The sequence below is a fragment of the Silurus meridionalis genome, chromosome 4, assembly GCF_014805685.1.
Source record: "Silurus meridionalis isolate SWU-2019-XX chromosome 4, ASM1480568v1, whole genome shotgun sequence".
Classification (NCBI taxonomy): domain Eukaryota; kingdom Metazoa; phylum Chordata; class Actinopteri; order Siluriformes; family Siluridae; genus Silurus; species Silurus meridionalis.
The window spans coordinates 7,952,757-7,970,768 of record NC_060887.1 but is presented as its reverse complement, the minus strand read 5'-3'; the positions used below and the strand labels follow the sequence as shown (position 1 = coordinate 7,970,768).

The following is an 18,012-nucleotide window of genomic DNA, read 5'->3' as shown; positions in this document are numbered from 1 at the left end:
CCAGGCCATGAATTGTGTGTGTGTGTGTTATCAACATGAGTCACGCTGTCATGAATACTTACACTCATACACACAAACATATTCTCCTTCCTAAAAATATACTCCGTCTTTATCGGCTCCATGTCTCACCTGGAAAAGGCGTTTCGAATCGAAGCGCCAATTTCTCGAGACACGAGTTGTAAGCATTCCGATTGCACCTCAAAAACTGCTCAACTTTTAACACAAAACTGGAATGTTGTTAATACTTTTTTGTCTGGATCCTGTTCCATGCTAGTACTTAGCATGTTCCTTAGCATGTTCTGCGATTGTGTTTTTCCATTCCGTCACTATAGAGACCCTGAAAACAATTTTGCACCGGCATCGAGCAGCCGATCAGCATTTAAGCTAAGGCGTGTTCAGGTTGAAGGCCAGGCCCCACACACCTGTCCTGACCTGCCTGCTGATTGACTACAGGCCTGGTAATGGATTTGAAGGAGTTTCTGGTGGAGTGAAGGGATCTCGAGTTCTCATGCGAGGAAAACCCGTAGTTGCTGGGTGGAGTTGCGAAGGACTGCGAGTCTGAACCTCTTCACAACGAAGGGTTGAATGGTGATAACAGGGGTTCTCGCATGCAAGATAGTACCTTAAAAAACTGGGAACATATAGAACAAATAATCAGGTTAGTACCTTTGGTCCTTAAACCACCCCGTCATTGATTATTCTCCCAATACACCGCACCTCCACCACCACCTCTTTTTCCCCCTTCCTTATTCAACAAAGTGCCCTGGGCGGCTGAGGAACGGCGTGGTTGAATGCACCCAACCTACTTGTTTGCTTGAAATATTGATGGTTATGCAATAATGTCTTACAGACTTTTACAAGGTTCATCTTTCCTCGCTGTTTTTAAGATAAGAGCGCAAGGTTTTTTTGCGCAGTCGTGCAATAACTCACGAACATTGCTTGCGTGGAGGCTTTATTAATGTATGTTTGCTTTATGGCCGTTAAAACCTTTACTGGTGTACGTGAGACCAGAGGTGGGGGATAATAAAGCAAAAAAATCTTTGATTTCTCTGGAACGTTCAAACGGTTTCCTACCCACTGAATTTCAAAGCCAACCAATTACCCATTTACGGACGCGTTTGTGAAATCCGTAAGCCCTCTTTTACGCATTTTTAGACGGTTTTCTTGTGGTTCGACAGCGGCGGCATTTTGCTGTGCGTCATTTCATGATTAGCTGTTTGTAAGGTGTCCAAAAGCAGAATCTTATCCTGAAGAAGTTGAAAAAGAGCTGGAGATACTCCAAAATAAAGACAAAACCTACTGCATTTTTTAGCTTCAAGACAGAAAACCTGGTGCCAATCAATAAAAAACCTGTCCGCTCAAAAAACAATCTGCATGGTGAATGCTAGCTATTAGCATACACGATTAATGGTGTTGGCGTGTGTGTGTAGGAAGCAGCTACCAATGTTAGTGACTTCTAACGCAATATAAGTAAAAAAAGTTCAAATAAAACCAGATGTGTTTTTCCTGTTTTGTCTTCAGGAAGATGCAGCTCTACCTCTGCTATGTCAATCTCTATTCTATGCATCTCTCAGGACACGCCTCGGTCTCTGTAGCGTTGCGATACGTCATATTCGCGGAGGAGAGTGAATGCACTCGAGGAACGATTTAGCGACGAGAAATCAATCAGCGCTTTTATAGGCTAGTATATTTTTAAACTAGTAAACCTGCATACACCTTTCGGGTTTGTGGAGCACCGATTTAGAAATTCATGCGTTGTGAAATTAGTTCACAAAATTTGTTTTTACCCGAGCCTCTTTCGCTTCAGAGGTGATCAGGCAGCATTCTCTCATTTGCTTTTTCTAAACCTCAGCTCATGTATTCACAGCACTTGAAATGATTGACATCTAAAGTGGTGTATTGTAAAGCTGTATGAGCCGTGCTTTGGCGTGCCTTGGTCGATTTGCGATGATATTGTTTGGAGTCTGTGATTATATATCATGTTCTAAGCACCACCCAAAGTAGGAACACTACCCTATGTGTGTACTGCCGCTCCTTTGGCTGATGAGGTTTAAATTTGCTGCTTACCACCTCCTGGATGACAAAGAAAAATCAGTGTACTTCAAAGCAAAAAAATTTACAAAACAATGACCCTCATGCGTAGTTACCTTCACCTGTGACTGGCTGCAGCATCTGGAAGAATACTTGCTGAGTCATTCCTGCAGAAGTTCTGAGTTCAAAAGTGGGAAAAGGAAAACCTGGGTTACATTTGATACAAACCTCAGGCAAGAACGAGGAGGATATCTTGGAGATTGCACTTTTTGAGCAGGATCGATGCACAGGTGTAATACATACTTTTTAGCGCCCTTTTAAATAAAAAGAAAAGTTCAGTCCCAAAGCATGGTGTGACTCAAAGTGGTTACTGGTCAGAAGTTCGTGGGTTCAAGGCCCTATATTGCCAAGTTGCCACTGCTGAGCCCTTGAGCAAGGTGTATGTCAAATCTTGGGAACCAGCCAGTGGCTGAGGTTACTATTCGGAAGGTCCGGGGTTCAAACTAAAGTATTGGCAAGCGGCCATTTGGGCCCCTGAGCAAGAGACTTAACCCGGTGTTCTGCTCCAGGAACACCGTACCCCAGGTTTCTGACAAGTGGGACAACTTGGGAGGTTTTTGCATATCCCAGCCAGTGGTTAGGGCTCTGGGTTACTGATCATGAAGGTCAGTGGTTCAAGCCCCAGTATCCGCAAACTGCAAGGAGTATAAAAAGCCCCTTTACCCCTTTTACCCTTTATGGCACCCACATTCTTTTTGTTTATGAGTCTTCCGTGATGGTCTAGCATATCTAACACCGAGAAGAAGTGAGTCACAGAGGTGGCCATTTATTATTCAAACTAACTTTGCGAAGTATTGGATGTGTTTTTCACTTTTATCTGCTGGATATCCCCACTTGGTCTTGATAAGACCTTTAGCTCTCATGAGATTATGTTGGTCTCTCTATTTATTTGTCTTTTTCAAATATTTTATTTAGATGTGTTGAAGTACCCCCAGGTCACCTCTGAGATTCACTCCAACCCGGAAATCTTGATAAATGTTAAACCAATATTATTACATCTGCTTGATTTTGCACAAAGCCTGGTTGAGCCAACATGTTTTCCTTTCTTAAAATTATACCGAAAGGTTTGCTTGGACTCACGTTAAACCCGCGGTGATGTAACCACCGAACAAAAGATACCGAGGTGGAGCTGCACGCGTGGCGATGATAGGCGGCAGTGACGTTCGTCCACGTTCACATGCTATTTGTTTTCCTCATTCCCTTCCTATTAAGCTCTTTGCTTTAGAATTTGTTTGGAGGTTAAAATGTAACCAGGTTTGCACAAAGGGTGGACTGGTGGAATTTCTTGGGCTTAGACAAAAGCGAAGATTTTCCTACATCCTATATCTAGAAAACAACAGGAGATAAGGAACTTGGATGGGAAGAATGCTAACTTTGATTAAGACGGGACTGGGTGACATCCAGCTCATGAAATTGATTCTAATGGACACGATCATTATCTTTTTGTTTGCACTTACAAGGAATTTGTTTTGGTAACTGAAGCATCTAGTTGCCTTTTATATATATATATATATATATATATATATATATATATATATATATATATATATATATATATATGATAATTAATAAATGTAATAAATAATACAAAATAAGATTTAAAAAATTGGTAAAAAAAAATAATAATAATAATAAATAAAAACTTTTATTTTATTGGTTTTGCACATATTTATTTTTATTGCACCATGGGGAGAGCATGTCCAAGAGGTAGATTGCATGAGGGAAGAAAAGATAACATTTTACTAGGAACCTTTATCAATCATCAGGTTCCTGTCAGCTACAAACAGGAACCTGGACGATTGACTAATAAAAAAAATACAAAAAATGTCTTCAGGCGTCAATCGTAGGTTTAGATTACTGTTCTGGTCTGAAAACTGGAGTGGAACCTTATTTTTCTTCCTCAACATTGAGTTTGATGGTCATCCACTCATCTCCAATTGAAACACTTGGTCTTAATTCTCTCTCCTGGAGATTAGCAGTTTCTGAAAAACAGCCATGGCACTGTTATTTTTGATATTTGCTGACACTCTTGACCATGAAGTATCGTCAGGTTTGTTTGGCTCTGTGATAAGCTCTGAGTCATCTTCACTTGGTATTCACCTCAGACAACCTGGAACTCTGTGTTTTCCGAAACATGTGTTTTGGAATGTGCTAATCACGTAGCAAAACATAACTCATGAGCATACCACTCCTAGTTTAGGGGAAGATTTCCAAATGTTTTGGAAAGAAAATGATTAGTTAATGATGGTTTATAATAAAAACAGTACTTAATAATAATTTAAATGATACTAATTAAAACTTGAACCATACAATTTGGCTGCAAGTTGAATGTCAAACATCTCCGTGTTAGAAAACAGCGTCATGGGTTGTGTAATGTCTCGCGTTTTATCCCTGTGTTTATGGTATTAGCATCATTTCTGATTTATTGTAATTACTGATACAATGTTTAGCATCTACCCTGCTAAGTGGCTCGATCGTGGCTTGTTAAAATATTTTCCGACGTTCCAACGCTACATTTCCATATCACTTGTTGTTGTTTTTTTTTTTTCTTTCCCAAAGCAGGGTATTTAGCCATTTAGCATGAAGCACCTCTCCTCAGGAGCAGTGGTAGGCTGCAATCAGAGCGACAGCCGTGGCTGATTCAGCCTCTCGTCACATCACTAGAGGAGCCATAATGGAAATAACATTACGGGCGAAAACAAACCGGTGGCAATTACAACAAGTACCATGAAGCGCTGTGTGTAGGCTGCTGTCATACAAAAAAAAAAATGTGTGTGTGTGTGTGTGTGGGGGCCGTGTAGCTTTCCCACCTGCCTCTGTGGAGACACTCTGTCTGATCCCTCCACCGGAACCGTGATGTTTTCTCTAAACATTTTATCTCTTGTGTTTAAGGGATCGGTTTACAGAGCCCTTCAGTTCGGTTTAGAGTACCTGCGATGCTGCGTAGAGAGAGTGAGGGTGAGGGCGAAGGCGTGGGCTTCTGACGTGTTTGGACTCATCTCAGCTTGTTGTTTTTAGTAGGGACCTTTCCTTACGCCTGGATCCCATTCAGGGTTTCTGAAGGTTTCACAAAGTACATTTTAATACTTTTTTAAGAGCATTCCGAAGGAAATTGTAGACCTGTTTCACGACATCAAAAGCACTCACACAAATACATTGTTAGCAACTTGGCCAAGCCCTAATTATTATTATTATTATTTTTTTCTTTTTTTCTTTCAAGCCAAGAATTGTTAGCTGAAAACTAAAATCCGTTTTACGTCTGTGGTAAAATCCAAGAGAGAGAGATCGAGAGATTCACGCCAATAACAGAAAGCTGATTGGCTGTTGCTTGTGTGTTTGTTTTTGGTCTTAAGTTTCTTTCATAATGCTCTTATGAAGTTTAACTCGGTGAAACCTGTAGAAACCCTGGCATTGGAGGTAGCGTTACAGAAACATCGGAAAATTAAGACCCGTTTAAAATGATTTAACTTTTCGATTTTTTCAAGACCCTGCTATAGCAAATGCTGCTTTATAGCGGAATAACGGAATGTAGGAGTTGTACAAATGTGGAACTGATTGTGCGTCGGTGTTATCCATTTCCTAAATTTGTTTCAGCATGGTGTGATCATTAATTGGCATCTTATTGGTTGGTGGGTTGGTGGGTTAGTGCAATAGTATCTTTACCAAATTGGGCAGTGTGATAGTGTTCAAAAGTGGTATTGCAAGAAAAAAAAATAAAAAACATTATATTTTAGAGGACGCCCTTATCCAAAACCGATGTTTAAGGGTCTTGCTCAAGTTTCAAGTAGTTCTGGGATTTAAACTCCCAACCTTCAGCTACCACTCGTTCTTGATACCATTTATGTACAAAATGTACTTTGTGTGGATGTATTATGTTTTCTTGATTGCTGTAACGAAGGGTAGAAAGACCTGAAAAACCTTAGTATGCACGTATATTTTGTGAAATAACTTTTTTGTTTTTGGTTTTTACTATTACAGATTCCTTTGTCAACAGTCAGGAGTGGACATTGAGTAGATCAGTTCCAGAGCTCAAAGTGGTAAGTTTTTTTTTTTTTTTTGGTTTCAGGTTGTATGGAATTGTTTTTTTTCCGAACAAACGGACGTTAAGTCACCCTCTGGAGGAAGGTTTTTGTTTCTCCGAGGGCGTGATTAGCTGATTCTCTGTAGGACGGTTGGACAAAAGGAGTTGTAGATGTTATTCCGTGCAGGGCAGATGTTCCGCCGAATTCTGAGTGGCACTTTCAGGTTACTCGCCTGACGGTTTCTGAAATCTGCGTCAGTCATCAAATTGCTTTTTGTTTTTTTTGTTTTTTTGCGTTTTAGTTTCAAGAATTTCTCTTAAAAGGAGTAAATCCTGCAATTCCGCATATCGAGGGAGTGGATGAATGAAGGATGGAATTCTTATAGTACGCTGAAATGAGTAGCAATATCAAATGTAAATCACGCATTCGCGTATATACACAACTGTACTACCCACATGGGGTCGCACAAATGTAAACAATTTAGCCATTTTAGGCTAACCTCCCACTCCGAGTGTACGGGGAAATCACATTGATCATTAAAAAAAACTCAGAACGTATCCTGGTGGTAAAACTACGACTTTTAGCATGTTTCCTGAAAACCCTGAAATCACTCCAACATATGGTTCCATAGAAGGTACAGGATTCTCTTTGTGCTCATTTTTTCCCCAGCTGTCAGGAATCTCATTTCAAGGCTTCAGATTCATTTCCTGTTAATGTGGAAAGACACTTGAGTTCAGACATTTTTCCCATAACACCTCTCGAAGCTTATCATGAGCAATGTGTCACCTGGTTCCCCTGAGGGTTCAGTTTGGAAAGATCGAGGTCTCGTGGAGGTAAAGCGAACGAATTAATGAGCAATTACACCCAAGGTGCCCGATTAGTGCCACATTAGTTACAGTCTCGATTGATTGACTCCCCAAACAGTCCAGAAGCTCTTTCATTGGAATATATGGAACTTCTGCACATGTGCAGATGTATGATATGGTTCCGGTTCTGTTTGCAAAGCCATCCATGAAGATGTAGGCCTACATCAGGGCTTTACTAACACCCTTGTGGCTGAATGAATCTCCACAAAATCTTCACAAATATGATAAAACAAGCGCATACAAATCTTATGGCCGGATGTCTGCAAACATTTGACCCCAAAGTCTATACCGTATATGATATTAAATGATTTTGTACATGTTTAATGGGCGGTTGTGTAGTAATTGTGTTTTGAGTTGTTGTGGTTGTTTTTGTTTTTGTTTGCAGTAGTTGTGTAGTTGTGGTTGTTCTTGTAAGTAATTGTTGTGTAGTAGTTGTAGTTATGTTATAGATATATTGTAGTTTTGTTGTGTTGCAGTAGTCTTTGTTGCTGTAGTTGGTGTAGTAGTTGGTCTTAAAGTTGTGAAGTAGTTCTTTTAGTTGTGTAGTTATAGTCGTTGAGGTTGTGTTGTTTAGCTGTAATATTTGTGTTGTTTTAGTAGTTGTTGGCCGTGTAGTTGTACTGTGGTAGTAGTTGTATAGTTGTGTTGTACAAGTTGTAGTTGTGTAGTACTAGTTGTTTAGCTGTGTAGTTGAAGTTAACGAGGTTGGGTTGTAGTAGTGTAGTTGTATTTGTGTAGTTATAGTCGTTGCAATTGTGCTCTAGTAGTAGTTGTAGTTGTTTTAGTTTTAGTTTTAGTTTTGTAGGTGTTGTAGGTGTAGAAGCTGTTGTTGAAGTTGTATAGTTGTAATAGTTGTTGTTCTTGTAGCTTTGTTGTAGTTGTATAGTAGTGTTGAAGTTGTAGTTGTGCAGTCGATTAGTTCTGGTTGTTGTAGTGTTGTTGTTCCAGTTGTGTAGTCGGAGATGAGCAGATGTTTGTAAATCTCTCAGTATGTAAATCTTTTTTGAAGCTCATTTCCTACAATATAAAAAAAAGTGCAATTTGCTTCACACAGACTCATTTCCCTCAGTGAGTAATGATTCATGTTGGAAAGATTCAGGGATTGTGTGTGTGTGTGTGTGTGTGTGTGTGTATATATGTGTGTGTGTGTGTGTGTGTGTATGTGTGTGTATGTGTGTGTTCCTGACATTATGCGACTCTGCAATTTTTTTAAACAACTTAGTCACATTGCTGAATGTGTGCATTTTTAGGAAATTGGATTCGTTCAGGTGTGTGTGTGTGTGTGCGTGCATCAGGTGTGGTAGTTAAATCGGCTTTAGCTGTAAATTAAGTCTCACGGGTTTAAAGGTGAGAACTCTTTAAACCCACCCACTTGGTGGTCATGTTCCTCAAGTTCCCCCCCAAAACAGGGCTGAACAATGGCCAATGGTTTTTTGTTAATGTTTATTCGAATAAATTAGCCTGTAATTTGGACTCAGCCGTCGGATTTAATTAGCGTCTCTCCTCAGCGGCCGCTAATCTATTGTGCTGAGCGATTGATATCACTTAAATTTGATTCGTCCTGACTGACTTTCTTACTCTATTACGATACCAAAATCCTGTCAGAGTTTGTATGCATTGGAAGCCATCTTGGCGTGTTTTATGGTTTAAATAATAAAAAAAAACTTTAGCAATAATTAGTCAAAATATGAATAAAAAAAACTAATCGTTCTGCTACGTTATGAACGTAGAAATTACCTCAGGATTAGATCGAAAGCTAGTTTGCGTAATGCTAACATCGTTCAGTAGGAGGCCTGGTGAAATAAAAGGAAGAGAGAAGCATTTACTTGCTAACTTTTACATTACAGTGCTGTGAAATTCTTTCTTCAGAGCCATGATTAAGGGGCAGCCATGATACAGCACCACCGGAGCACAACAACAAACTCATGTGGCGATACGCCAGTCTACAAATTTTGTGGGCTAGTTCGCGTTTTAGCGTGGCTTGTGATTTGACAAAGCTCCGGCATTCAACGGTTCAAAACAAAACTACAACCTAAACTAATCTTATCCTTTGTAATGAGTTCTGACGTATTTTTACGCTGCAACCTCCAGTGTTCGCCAACTTCTAACGCCATCTTAAAATTTTGTATGGTTTATATAAAAAAAGTTAGCATTAATTAATAGGTCTGCTGTGGTGTATAGATCTAGCTGATAAAAATACCTAACATTCTGCTACGTTATTGAAGAAGAAATCACCTCAGGAGTAGATCGATACCTAGCTTGCGTAAAGCTAACATCGTTTTTTAGGAGGCATGGTAAAACAAATGAGGGAAAAAAATAGGTTTTACTTGTTATATAAACGTTACAGTAAAGTAAACTACAAAATAAGTGTGAAATTCATGTTTATTTACAGACTTATTGTTTCTGAGATATTGATCATGAGTCATCGGGCTGTAACCATTATTGTTCGCTGCTTAGCATAGTTAGCTAGCACCTCATTGTCTTTGCTGGGAATGATGTAATCCATTATGGGAATGAGTATTCTGGTTTGATCAGTTTTTTCGAAAATAAATTAGCCTAGTTGTTTTTATTTTTGCTCTGTGGCCTAGTTTTCTTAATTTAGGGTGGGTTTGTAAAAGATTTTACCTCAGAGAACGTCCTTGGAAACACATTCAAACCCTCCAGCCCGTGACTCAGTGTTCCATATGGAGTTTCTCTGCCATGGTATCCTAAAGCAGTCGCATTTTTAGGTTTATTTGGTTCCCACAAGGTCAGCGATTACACCTTTTAATCATCTGTGGATAATGTATAGTTTTTGTGTCTAATTGTTTCTGAACTTGTCCCATTTAAATGTGCTGCAAAGCCATGATGCTTTGTGTATTGTGTTGCAGGGCATTGTGGGTAACCTCTCCAGCGGGAAGTCGGCCCTCGTACACCGGTACCTGACAGGAACATATGTCCAGGAAGAGTCTCCAGAGGGTGAGTGGACAGGGAACTGCTGTGTGTGATTTGTTTCCAGGGGGTCACTACGACCCGCTGTGCAACCCTGCTGTTTATGTCACTATGCTCTGTGTGTGGGATTATTATGGTTTGTTTTCTTCTCATGAGAGAACAAAGTGTATTGATTTGTATAGAAGAGGTATAGTTTCAACATTCCTAGGGTTTGAGACCTCAATCTTTATCGTGACCGAATAATTACGTTCCTTTTCTCTTATGTTGATGGTGACGACGATGTTTTATGTTTCACTTTTAATATAAGAAAAGCACCTAATACAGCTCGGACCCTGTGATGTTCTCCGCGAACATCCTTTTATTGAAAGTCCTCTTTTTGCATTCTTTGTAAAATTTCTGCTCCCGTTTTCTAATCGAATAACACCACCACGCAGGATTGTGGTGTCCCATAATATCAAAATGAATCCTGTGAAATTGAGGACCCCGGTCCTGCTATTACTGTGAAGTAGGAATTAAAACACTCCGTGGAAAATAATGGACGAAAACTGACTGGGGAAGTCATAGCATAGGGGTTATTGATCGGAAGGGCACCCCAGCATCACCAAGCTCTTGAGCAAGGCCTTAGCCTTCTCTGCTCCAGGGGCACTGTATAACGGCCGAACTCAGCTTCCTGAGCTCAGCTGGAATATGCAAAGATAGAAATTCAATGTGATATATGACCAAAAAAACTTTACCTTTAACATCCTGAGGTGTCCGGAAATTTTGTTTGATCGTAGAACATTAAATAACCATTTCCTAACAGAAAACGTTACCAATTTAACTTTTTTTTTGTTGGGGGGCCCCCTAGTGATTCTTTTCCTGAGGGAGTGTTGAGGGAGTGTTGTTCAAAAGGAAATGAATCGGTACATAAAGACAAAATCCAGCCTGGTGAGGACACAATGTTGTACAGCCTCTATAACGGCCATGAACTTGATTTACAGATGTTTTCCACATCAAATGTAGCTACAGACTTTTTTTTTTCTTTCTATGCCACGGAATATCAGGAAAAGAAAAGCAAGCCCATCATGCCAACATCATCATGCCCGCTTCATTGCACCACCTCAGTCTTGACAGTTTTTCTATAACTCCTACCCCTTGACGTGTTTTTATCTCCTCCCATAAGACCAAGCCCTTAGATGATGTTCCTCCAGTTCCTGAGACCATATGGCGTATTCCCAGATGATTTATGATTGAGGACTGACTCGTGAGATTTGTTCAGCAGTGCATCACGCACTTATTTAAAGGTTTAACAGCTTGTAATAATAATAATAAGAAGAAGAAGAAGAAGAAAAGTTGAGGTGTATTTTATAAGCAGAAAGCCGTCAGACCCTCGGTCCTCCTGGCTATAAGTGACAGAATCCAGGTGTGGAGTTTTGCTGTGATTCAGACGTTCCTGTCGGATTTGCTGCTGCGATATTGCCGGCCGCTGTGTTGCTATAGCAACTGAGGTTCAGGAAGAGATTGTGGGCTGTTTTTGCTGTGTAAAGGTCTGAACTGCATTCTCAGCCCACGATTTGAAATCTGGGTACGAGTTGATCCATGGAGATTCATTATGACATTACTGCTTATATTTACAAGCAAATTACCGCTAATATGGTGTACGCTCTTTCCTTCCAACCTTCTCTCTTTCTTTCTTTAAAGCTGAGTGAATGAGATCAGGCTTGCCTTCGCTGGCATGTTGGGATTTGCCCAAACTACCCCCCCTTCCCTGCCGCCCAGGCTACGTGATAATTATCTTATCAAGACGTTCGACGCTTGCCTCCAGAGGCGTGACCGCAAATTACCTGGGGCAGATATTTCCTTTGCAGAAAAAGTCCTGTGTTTAGAAATCCGTCCTCTCGCATCTTTAGGAACAGGGTGTTGGCTCGAGAAAGATTTGGGGGAGCACATCTGATGTAACCCCTCGACATCTGGGAAATTCCGGTTGGGTTATTTTCCAGAAGCACAATCAGGTTATATTCATTACAGCTCGAACTGTTGCTCGGCCCTGAGCTCCAGGAGCGCGAGAACGTGTTTTTGCGGCGACACAAGTGTAATTTTGCTCTTGCGGCGGTTCCTGATTGAGGCTTTCACCCCAATTTTCTGTGCAGAATAGCAGCTCTGTGATTAGTTAGTGTTCACGAAGGCAAAACTCACCTGGCGGGAAAGTGGCGGAGCGTTAATCAGAACAAAGGAACGAAAGGTGATTGAAGCACTCGTAAATAAATGATGGAGTGTATGGGAAACAGCAGAAAGTATTTTGTACCGTACAATACACTCTTGAATTACAAACAAGCAAACTTTGCTAATGGCTATTCAAGTAGCCACGCCCATTGTACATCAGGGTGGCGGGCGAATAGGTACCCTCAGTCCCTCCTGTCAAACACTATTTGGATTTGGCGATATATTGCCTTTGTCAGCATTTCTACTTCGATCCTGACGCACTAATGTTTTCGCCTAGCGTTTACAGTTTTTTTTTTTTTTTTTATACTGACTGAATGCTTCTTCGTCTCTGTGACAGGAGGACGGTTTAAAAAAGAGATCGTGGTGGATGGACAGAGCTACCTGCTGCTAATCCGAGATGAGGGAGGACCTCCTGAGCTTCAGGTAAATTCTCGAGCTCCAGGTAAAATTTTAATCATTGGTGATTGGTCGCTGCTTTAACCTCTTTTCGGGTGACAGTTTCCTACACTACCCACGATGCAGCTCTTTTGAGGCATGTATCAATGTGCTCTCTGTTTTCTTGTTTCAAAATGATCCATGGCCTGTGCCGACTCGCCTCTGTTAGGTAGGAGATGGAAACTGTTCAAAGAGCGAGAGCATGAGTGATGTAGCTCTTTGATGAAGCTAGCATGACGCTAATAGAAAATACAGGGCTCTACAATGCTACCATTATAAGCTGCTAGCTGTTTCTTTAGAATAATGATTGATGAGCTATTCTTCCTGTATAGTAAGTTAGCTGTTTTTCAATTTTAATTATTTGACATTGTGTTTTTGTTGCATGATAGCACTATGGTCATAAAGGATTAGCTGCATTCCGAGTATGCTAGCATTGTGGTCATTTGCTTTTTTTTCCCTAGCATAACTACAATCCTTGGAGAATAGCAGGTTGAATGGAATTGCGGTTTCTCTCATTGATTGACCTCTGACTTCTTGCGAAACTCCTTCGCATGCTAATTTGAGTTGAAATCTTGTGTGTCCTCAGTTTGCCGCCTGGGTGGACGCTGTGGTGTTCGTCTTCAGCCTGGAAGATGAGATCAGTTTCCAGACGGTCTACAACTACTTCCTGCGCCTGTCCAGCTACAGGAACACGGCCGAGGTCCCCATGGTGCTGGTGGGCACGCAGGGTGAGTCACGAAGCACCACATTCCTGGGTAAAAAATGAAAACCTGTTGGGATGATCTGATGGTCCAAAAAAAAAAAGAATACCTTGCCGAATGTTTCCTCACATGCTTTTCTCTCTACTGCGTCAAGACGCCATCAGTGCCACCAACCCGCGAGTCATCGACGACGCCAGAGCCCGCAAGCTCTCAAACGACCTGAAGCGATCCACCTACTACGAGACCTGCTCAACTTACGGCCTCAACGTCGAGAGAGTCTTCCAGGACGGTGAGACACCCGAACATCATCAAAATCCACAAGTGCCATAGGAAAAATCAGTAGATTGCATAAAAGATGGGAAGCATGGTGGTGGCAGTTCTAAGTACATAGAGACACTAAAGAATATGGGATTTGATTGGCTCTCACTGCTCACTGCTTTGGATTTAGTTTCCAGACGCGGTTTTTGCCGTCTTTACCATCTCTAGCGTCTAGAGTTCTTCATTTCCTTGCTAATATCCGGTTTTGGTTTCAGGAAAAGCACCCGAGCTCATTCTAGTGATGATAATACCTGCGTGCCCAGGTTTTATGCTAATGACCAAAAAGAAATTTCGGATAGCTCCCTCGCATCACATCTCGCTTCCTCTCTGTGCTTTTTTTTTCCTGGCGTCGATGGCTAGCGTTTCTTCTTAGTGCTTAATCAAGTCCTCAGGCGGAGCTTGAAATAATTAAAAGGAGATGTTTGATGTGCACTCCAGAGCATTCAAACCGACGCTCGAATCGGGCGCTTATTTCTGTGCGCTCGTCTGCAGTAATTAGCGCCTGGCGATTTTCCGGATTCTCGTGACGGCGAAACGTGTCTGGCGCGAAATTATTCTTTTATTCCTCTCTGGCTTTCTCGCGGCGTCCTTTTTACCTCGTTCACCCAGAAATTACACTGATGTCGTTCGAAGGCATTACAAAACCGCACGGGAAAAGCAAGAAACCAGTCCATGTCTCTGAAGAAAGAACTTCAAATCAGTTCAGTTTGTAATAAAGAATTAAAACGCAGCTCGTTCTGAGGGCTGTGATGGAGATCTCCTGCATCTCCCGTCACTTTGGTGTCGATCTGCCGCAGTGTATGGGCTGGGAAATAGTATTGTGTGGGGTTAGAACACCATCTAGTGCCTGCATGTGTCACTGCACCTTATGGACTTGGTCCACATTTTTTAGAATAGTGTTCAGTGATAACCTTAGCATTCTAACTAAAATGCTAGAATATTTGAGAGTGCTTATAAGCTTTTACGTAAAGTTTAATGCTAACACTAGCTTGCTAGTCAGTTAGCTTACGAGCATCAAACATGCAGTGAATCTTAGAGGATTGAGTGCGTTGTGTGTATAGCAGGCTATCTAAACACAAATACACGATCAAGCTAACTAACATGCTAGCCTGCTAGAAGATATGAGTGGATTTAAGGCATTATTTTTAACCGTAATGCTAGTCAGAGCGTTAGCATGTGCTAACCTTACAGAAAATCAGAAAGGATTCAGAAAAGATGTCATATTTACATCACAAGACAGCGAAGTTTCTTCGCTTTTTCGTGTAATGTTTGGAAGCCGGGGTCAGCCGTGATACCCCACCCCTGGAGCACAGAGGGCCTTGCTCAAGGGCCCAACACTGGCAGATTGGTAATACTGGGACTTGAGTCCCCTCACCTTCCGATCAATAACCCAGAGCCTACCACCTCCTATATTCCTGAACTATTCACGGCTAACTTTCACACCTGGCTAATCTTTGCTAACAAAATATCTGAGATGTTTTAATTGTAAATGTGCATAATCTTTGCTTCTATCCAAGACCACTAAATTAACATAAGCTAACCTGAAGCTAAACAAACAAACAAAAACCTCTTACACTATTTCCCACGTTCATAACAAATTCACTGCTAACTTTCGCTAGTTGTTTTGCTAACTTGACAGCATTTATTCCACGTTATGTTATTATTTTTTTAATACTTCACGTGTAACCCTAGCTATCATGCACTACAGAATGCGGTAAAGATGACAGAATATTTTAGAGGATTTTATACGCTATTCGTGAAACTTGCTTAGGGTTTATTTTTACTAGCCAGCAAGCTAATGTTCTAACCTGATAGAAAATCTGAAGGAATGTTCACTGTTCACACATGTACAGGGCTAACTTTAAGTGACTATCTTAACATGTGCTAATCTGACAGGATATCTGAGAGGATTTAGCTTAAAATCTATGAAATATTCGTAATCCTTACTAGTAAATCCTTTTTCTAGCTAGCATGTGCTAATCTGACAGAATTTCTGACAGGGTTTGACCTAAAATGTGTGAAATATTTGTAATCCTTACTAGTAAATCCTTTTTCTAGCTAGCATTTGCTAATCTGACAGAATTTCTGAAAGGATTTGACTTAAAATGTATGAAAAATGAAAAAATCTATACTATTAACTCTTTTTTTTTTTTGTAGCTAGCATGTGCTAATCTGACAGGATTTCTGAGAGGATTTAGCCTAAAATGTGTCAAAAAATTTTAATCATTACTAGTAACTCTTTTTTTTCTGTAGCTAGCATGTGCTAATCTGACAGGATTTCTGAGAGGATTTAGCCTAAAATGTGGAAAATATTCGTAATCCTCACTAGTAAATCTTTTTTGTAGCCACCATGTGGTAATCCGACAGGATCTTCGAGAGGATTTAGCCTATAATGTGTGAAATATTTAGAATCCTTACTAGTAACGCTATATTTTAGCTAGCATGCACTAATCTAAAAGGATTGTTTAATTGCGGATGGTCTGAGGAGACGAATTTAGCTAAACTTTTCTTTTTTTTTCCCTGTTTTTTTAAAAAGCCTAGCGAGTGTGAGCATAGGACGTTTTTGCGTTGTGATGACATACGTGTGTGTGTGTTTTTGTGTGTGTGTGTGTAGTCGCTCAGAAGGTGGTGGCTCTGAGGAAGAAGCAGCAGTTGGCCATCGGGCCGTGTAAATCCCTACCCAACTCTCCGAGTCACACGTCCGTCCCGGCCGCGGCCATCCCTTCCGTACACCTCAACCAGGTGAGCCCCGGAGATAAACGTTCACAACACACTCACGCCACGGAGCCTCTTCACGTGTTAAACGGGACGGCGGGCGTAAGTATTCTCCAGGCGTGAAGGGTTTCCACCACGTGTGATCGCAGGAACCTGCACAGGAACATCCTGAAATACTGAAGTGGAGTTTATTCATAGATCCAAACAGGAATTAGCAAATCGTGACCTTGATTCTAGCCGCTCGAAATTATTGGCTCTAAAACAATGACAGTGTTTTCTTTTTTTAATTATTGGCACCCCTAATTCAGCTCAATTGTAATTTTTCGATTATTCTTTTTTTTTTTCTCTCTGGGTCTCACGTTCTCTGTCTCTACCTCTTTCTTACTCTCTCAATTGCTTTTTCTTTATCTATTTGTCTCTTCCTCTCTCTCTTTCTCTGTCTTTCTCCCCATTTCTGTCTGCCTTTTTTCTGTTTCTCACACGCTATTTCTGTCACACGTTCTCTCTCTTCTTTTCCCTCACTCTGTCTATATTGCTTCTCTTTTCCCATTTGACTCTCTCTTATTCGTTCTCCTTCTATCTTTTCCCATTTGATTCTCCTTCTTTCTCCACATGTCTTTTTTTATTTTCTCTCTTATTCTTTCTCTTTGGTTCTATTTTTTCTCATTCTCTCTCTTTTTTCTATCCTTATTCTTGCTATCGCCTCTTATTATCTATACAATTATTCCTGCTGTTTTTCTCTCTTTTATCATTTGCCTTCTCTCTCTTTCTCCCCAACTCTTCCCTTCTTTCTCCTTCTATCTCTCTCTCTCCCTCACTCTGTCTCTATTGCTTTCTCTTTTCTCATGCGACTCTCTCCCTCTCTCTGTCTGCCTCTCTCTCTCTCTCTTTCTCTCCCGGCCTCTTCCAGGCTACTAACGGAGGGGGTGTGCCATTCAGTGACTACTCCTCCTCAGTGCCCTCCACTCCCAGCATGGGGCAGCGGGAGATGCGCATCGAGACCATCGCGGCCTCGAACACGCCCACGCCCATCCGCAAGCAGTCCAAACGCCGCTCCAACATCTTCACAGTAAGTATGAGGCAGCTGATGCAGAGCACCACACACTCACACTACTGAGAGATAGACAGATAGATAGAGAAAGATAGACAGAGCATCTTCTCAAGTGCAGGCCTTCAAACAGCTCAATCACTTTTAGCCCTTATCTTCCGTTCGAATCAGTACTTTTCTTTTTCTTTAACACTATTTTTTGGGGTATTTTTCAATAACTGGAATAAAAATTTTAAAGAAAAAGAATAAATATAGCAAAATCAGTGCTGTAAATAAAAGTATTTGCTTTTTTTTTCCTATCATTTTATGTATCTCACAAATTTTCCAAACCTGCCTGACTTAATGTCCAAAAATAATTGCCCCCTAAACCTAATAACTGGTATCGTGCATTTGCGATAATCGCTTAGGAGGAACCCGCCACAATTTTGCTATATTGACTAGGCCACTGGAAAAACTTGCTGGTGTTTTTCTTATCAATGTCCTGCTGCGTAACCCGAATGCACTTAAGTTTGGGCGCTTGCGCATTCTCCTTTCTGGTAGAGCACAGAATTCTGTCAATTATGGCAAGTCGTCCATGTCCGGAAGCTGCACAGCATCCCCAGAGCATCACACTTTCCCCCACCATGCTTGACTGTCTCTATGATGTTCTTTATATAAACTGCTGTGTTTGTTTTTTGCCAGCT

At 41.0% G+C, this 18,012-nt stretch overlaps 1 protein-coding gene across 4 annotated transcripts in view; it reads left to right on the top strand.

Annotated features, from left to right (window-relative positions):
• Positions 1-18,012, top strand: part of agap3 (ArfGAP with GTPase domain, ankyrin repeat and PH domain 3) — a 107,737-nt gene that overhangs the window by 37,242 nt on the left and 52,483 nt on the right. For all 4 annotated transcript variants that reach the window (XM_046846568.1, XM_046846570.1, XM_046846567.1 and 1 more), the window contains exons 2-8: positions 6,070-6,128; positions 9,850-9,937; positions 12,450-12,535; positions 13,134-13,275; positions 13,403-13,537; positions 16,181-16,308; positions 17,192-17,350. In XM_046846568.1, coding sequence (XP_046702524.1) covers positions 6,070-6,128; positions 9,850-9,937; positions 12,450-12,535; positions 13,134-13,275; positions 13,403-13,537; positions 16,181-16,308; positions 17,192-17,350 — 797 coding nt within the window. The remainder of the gene's footprint in view (positions 1-6,069; positions 6,129-9,849; positions 9,938-12,449; positions 12,536-13,133; positions 13,276-13,402; positions 13,538-16,180; positions 16,309-17,191; positions 17,351-18,012) is intronic.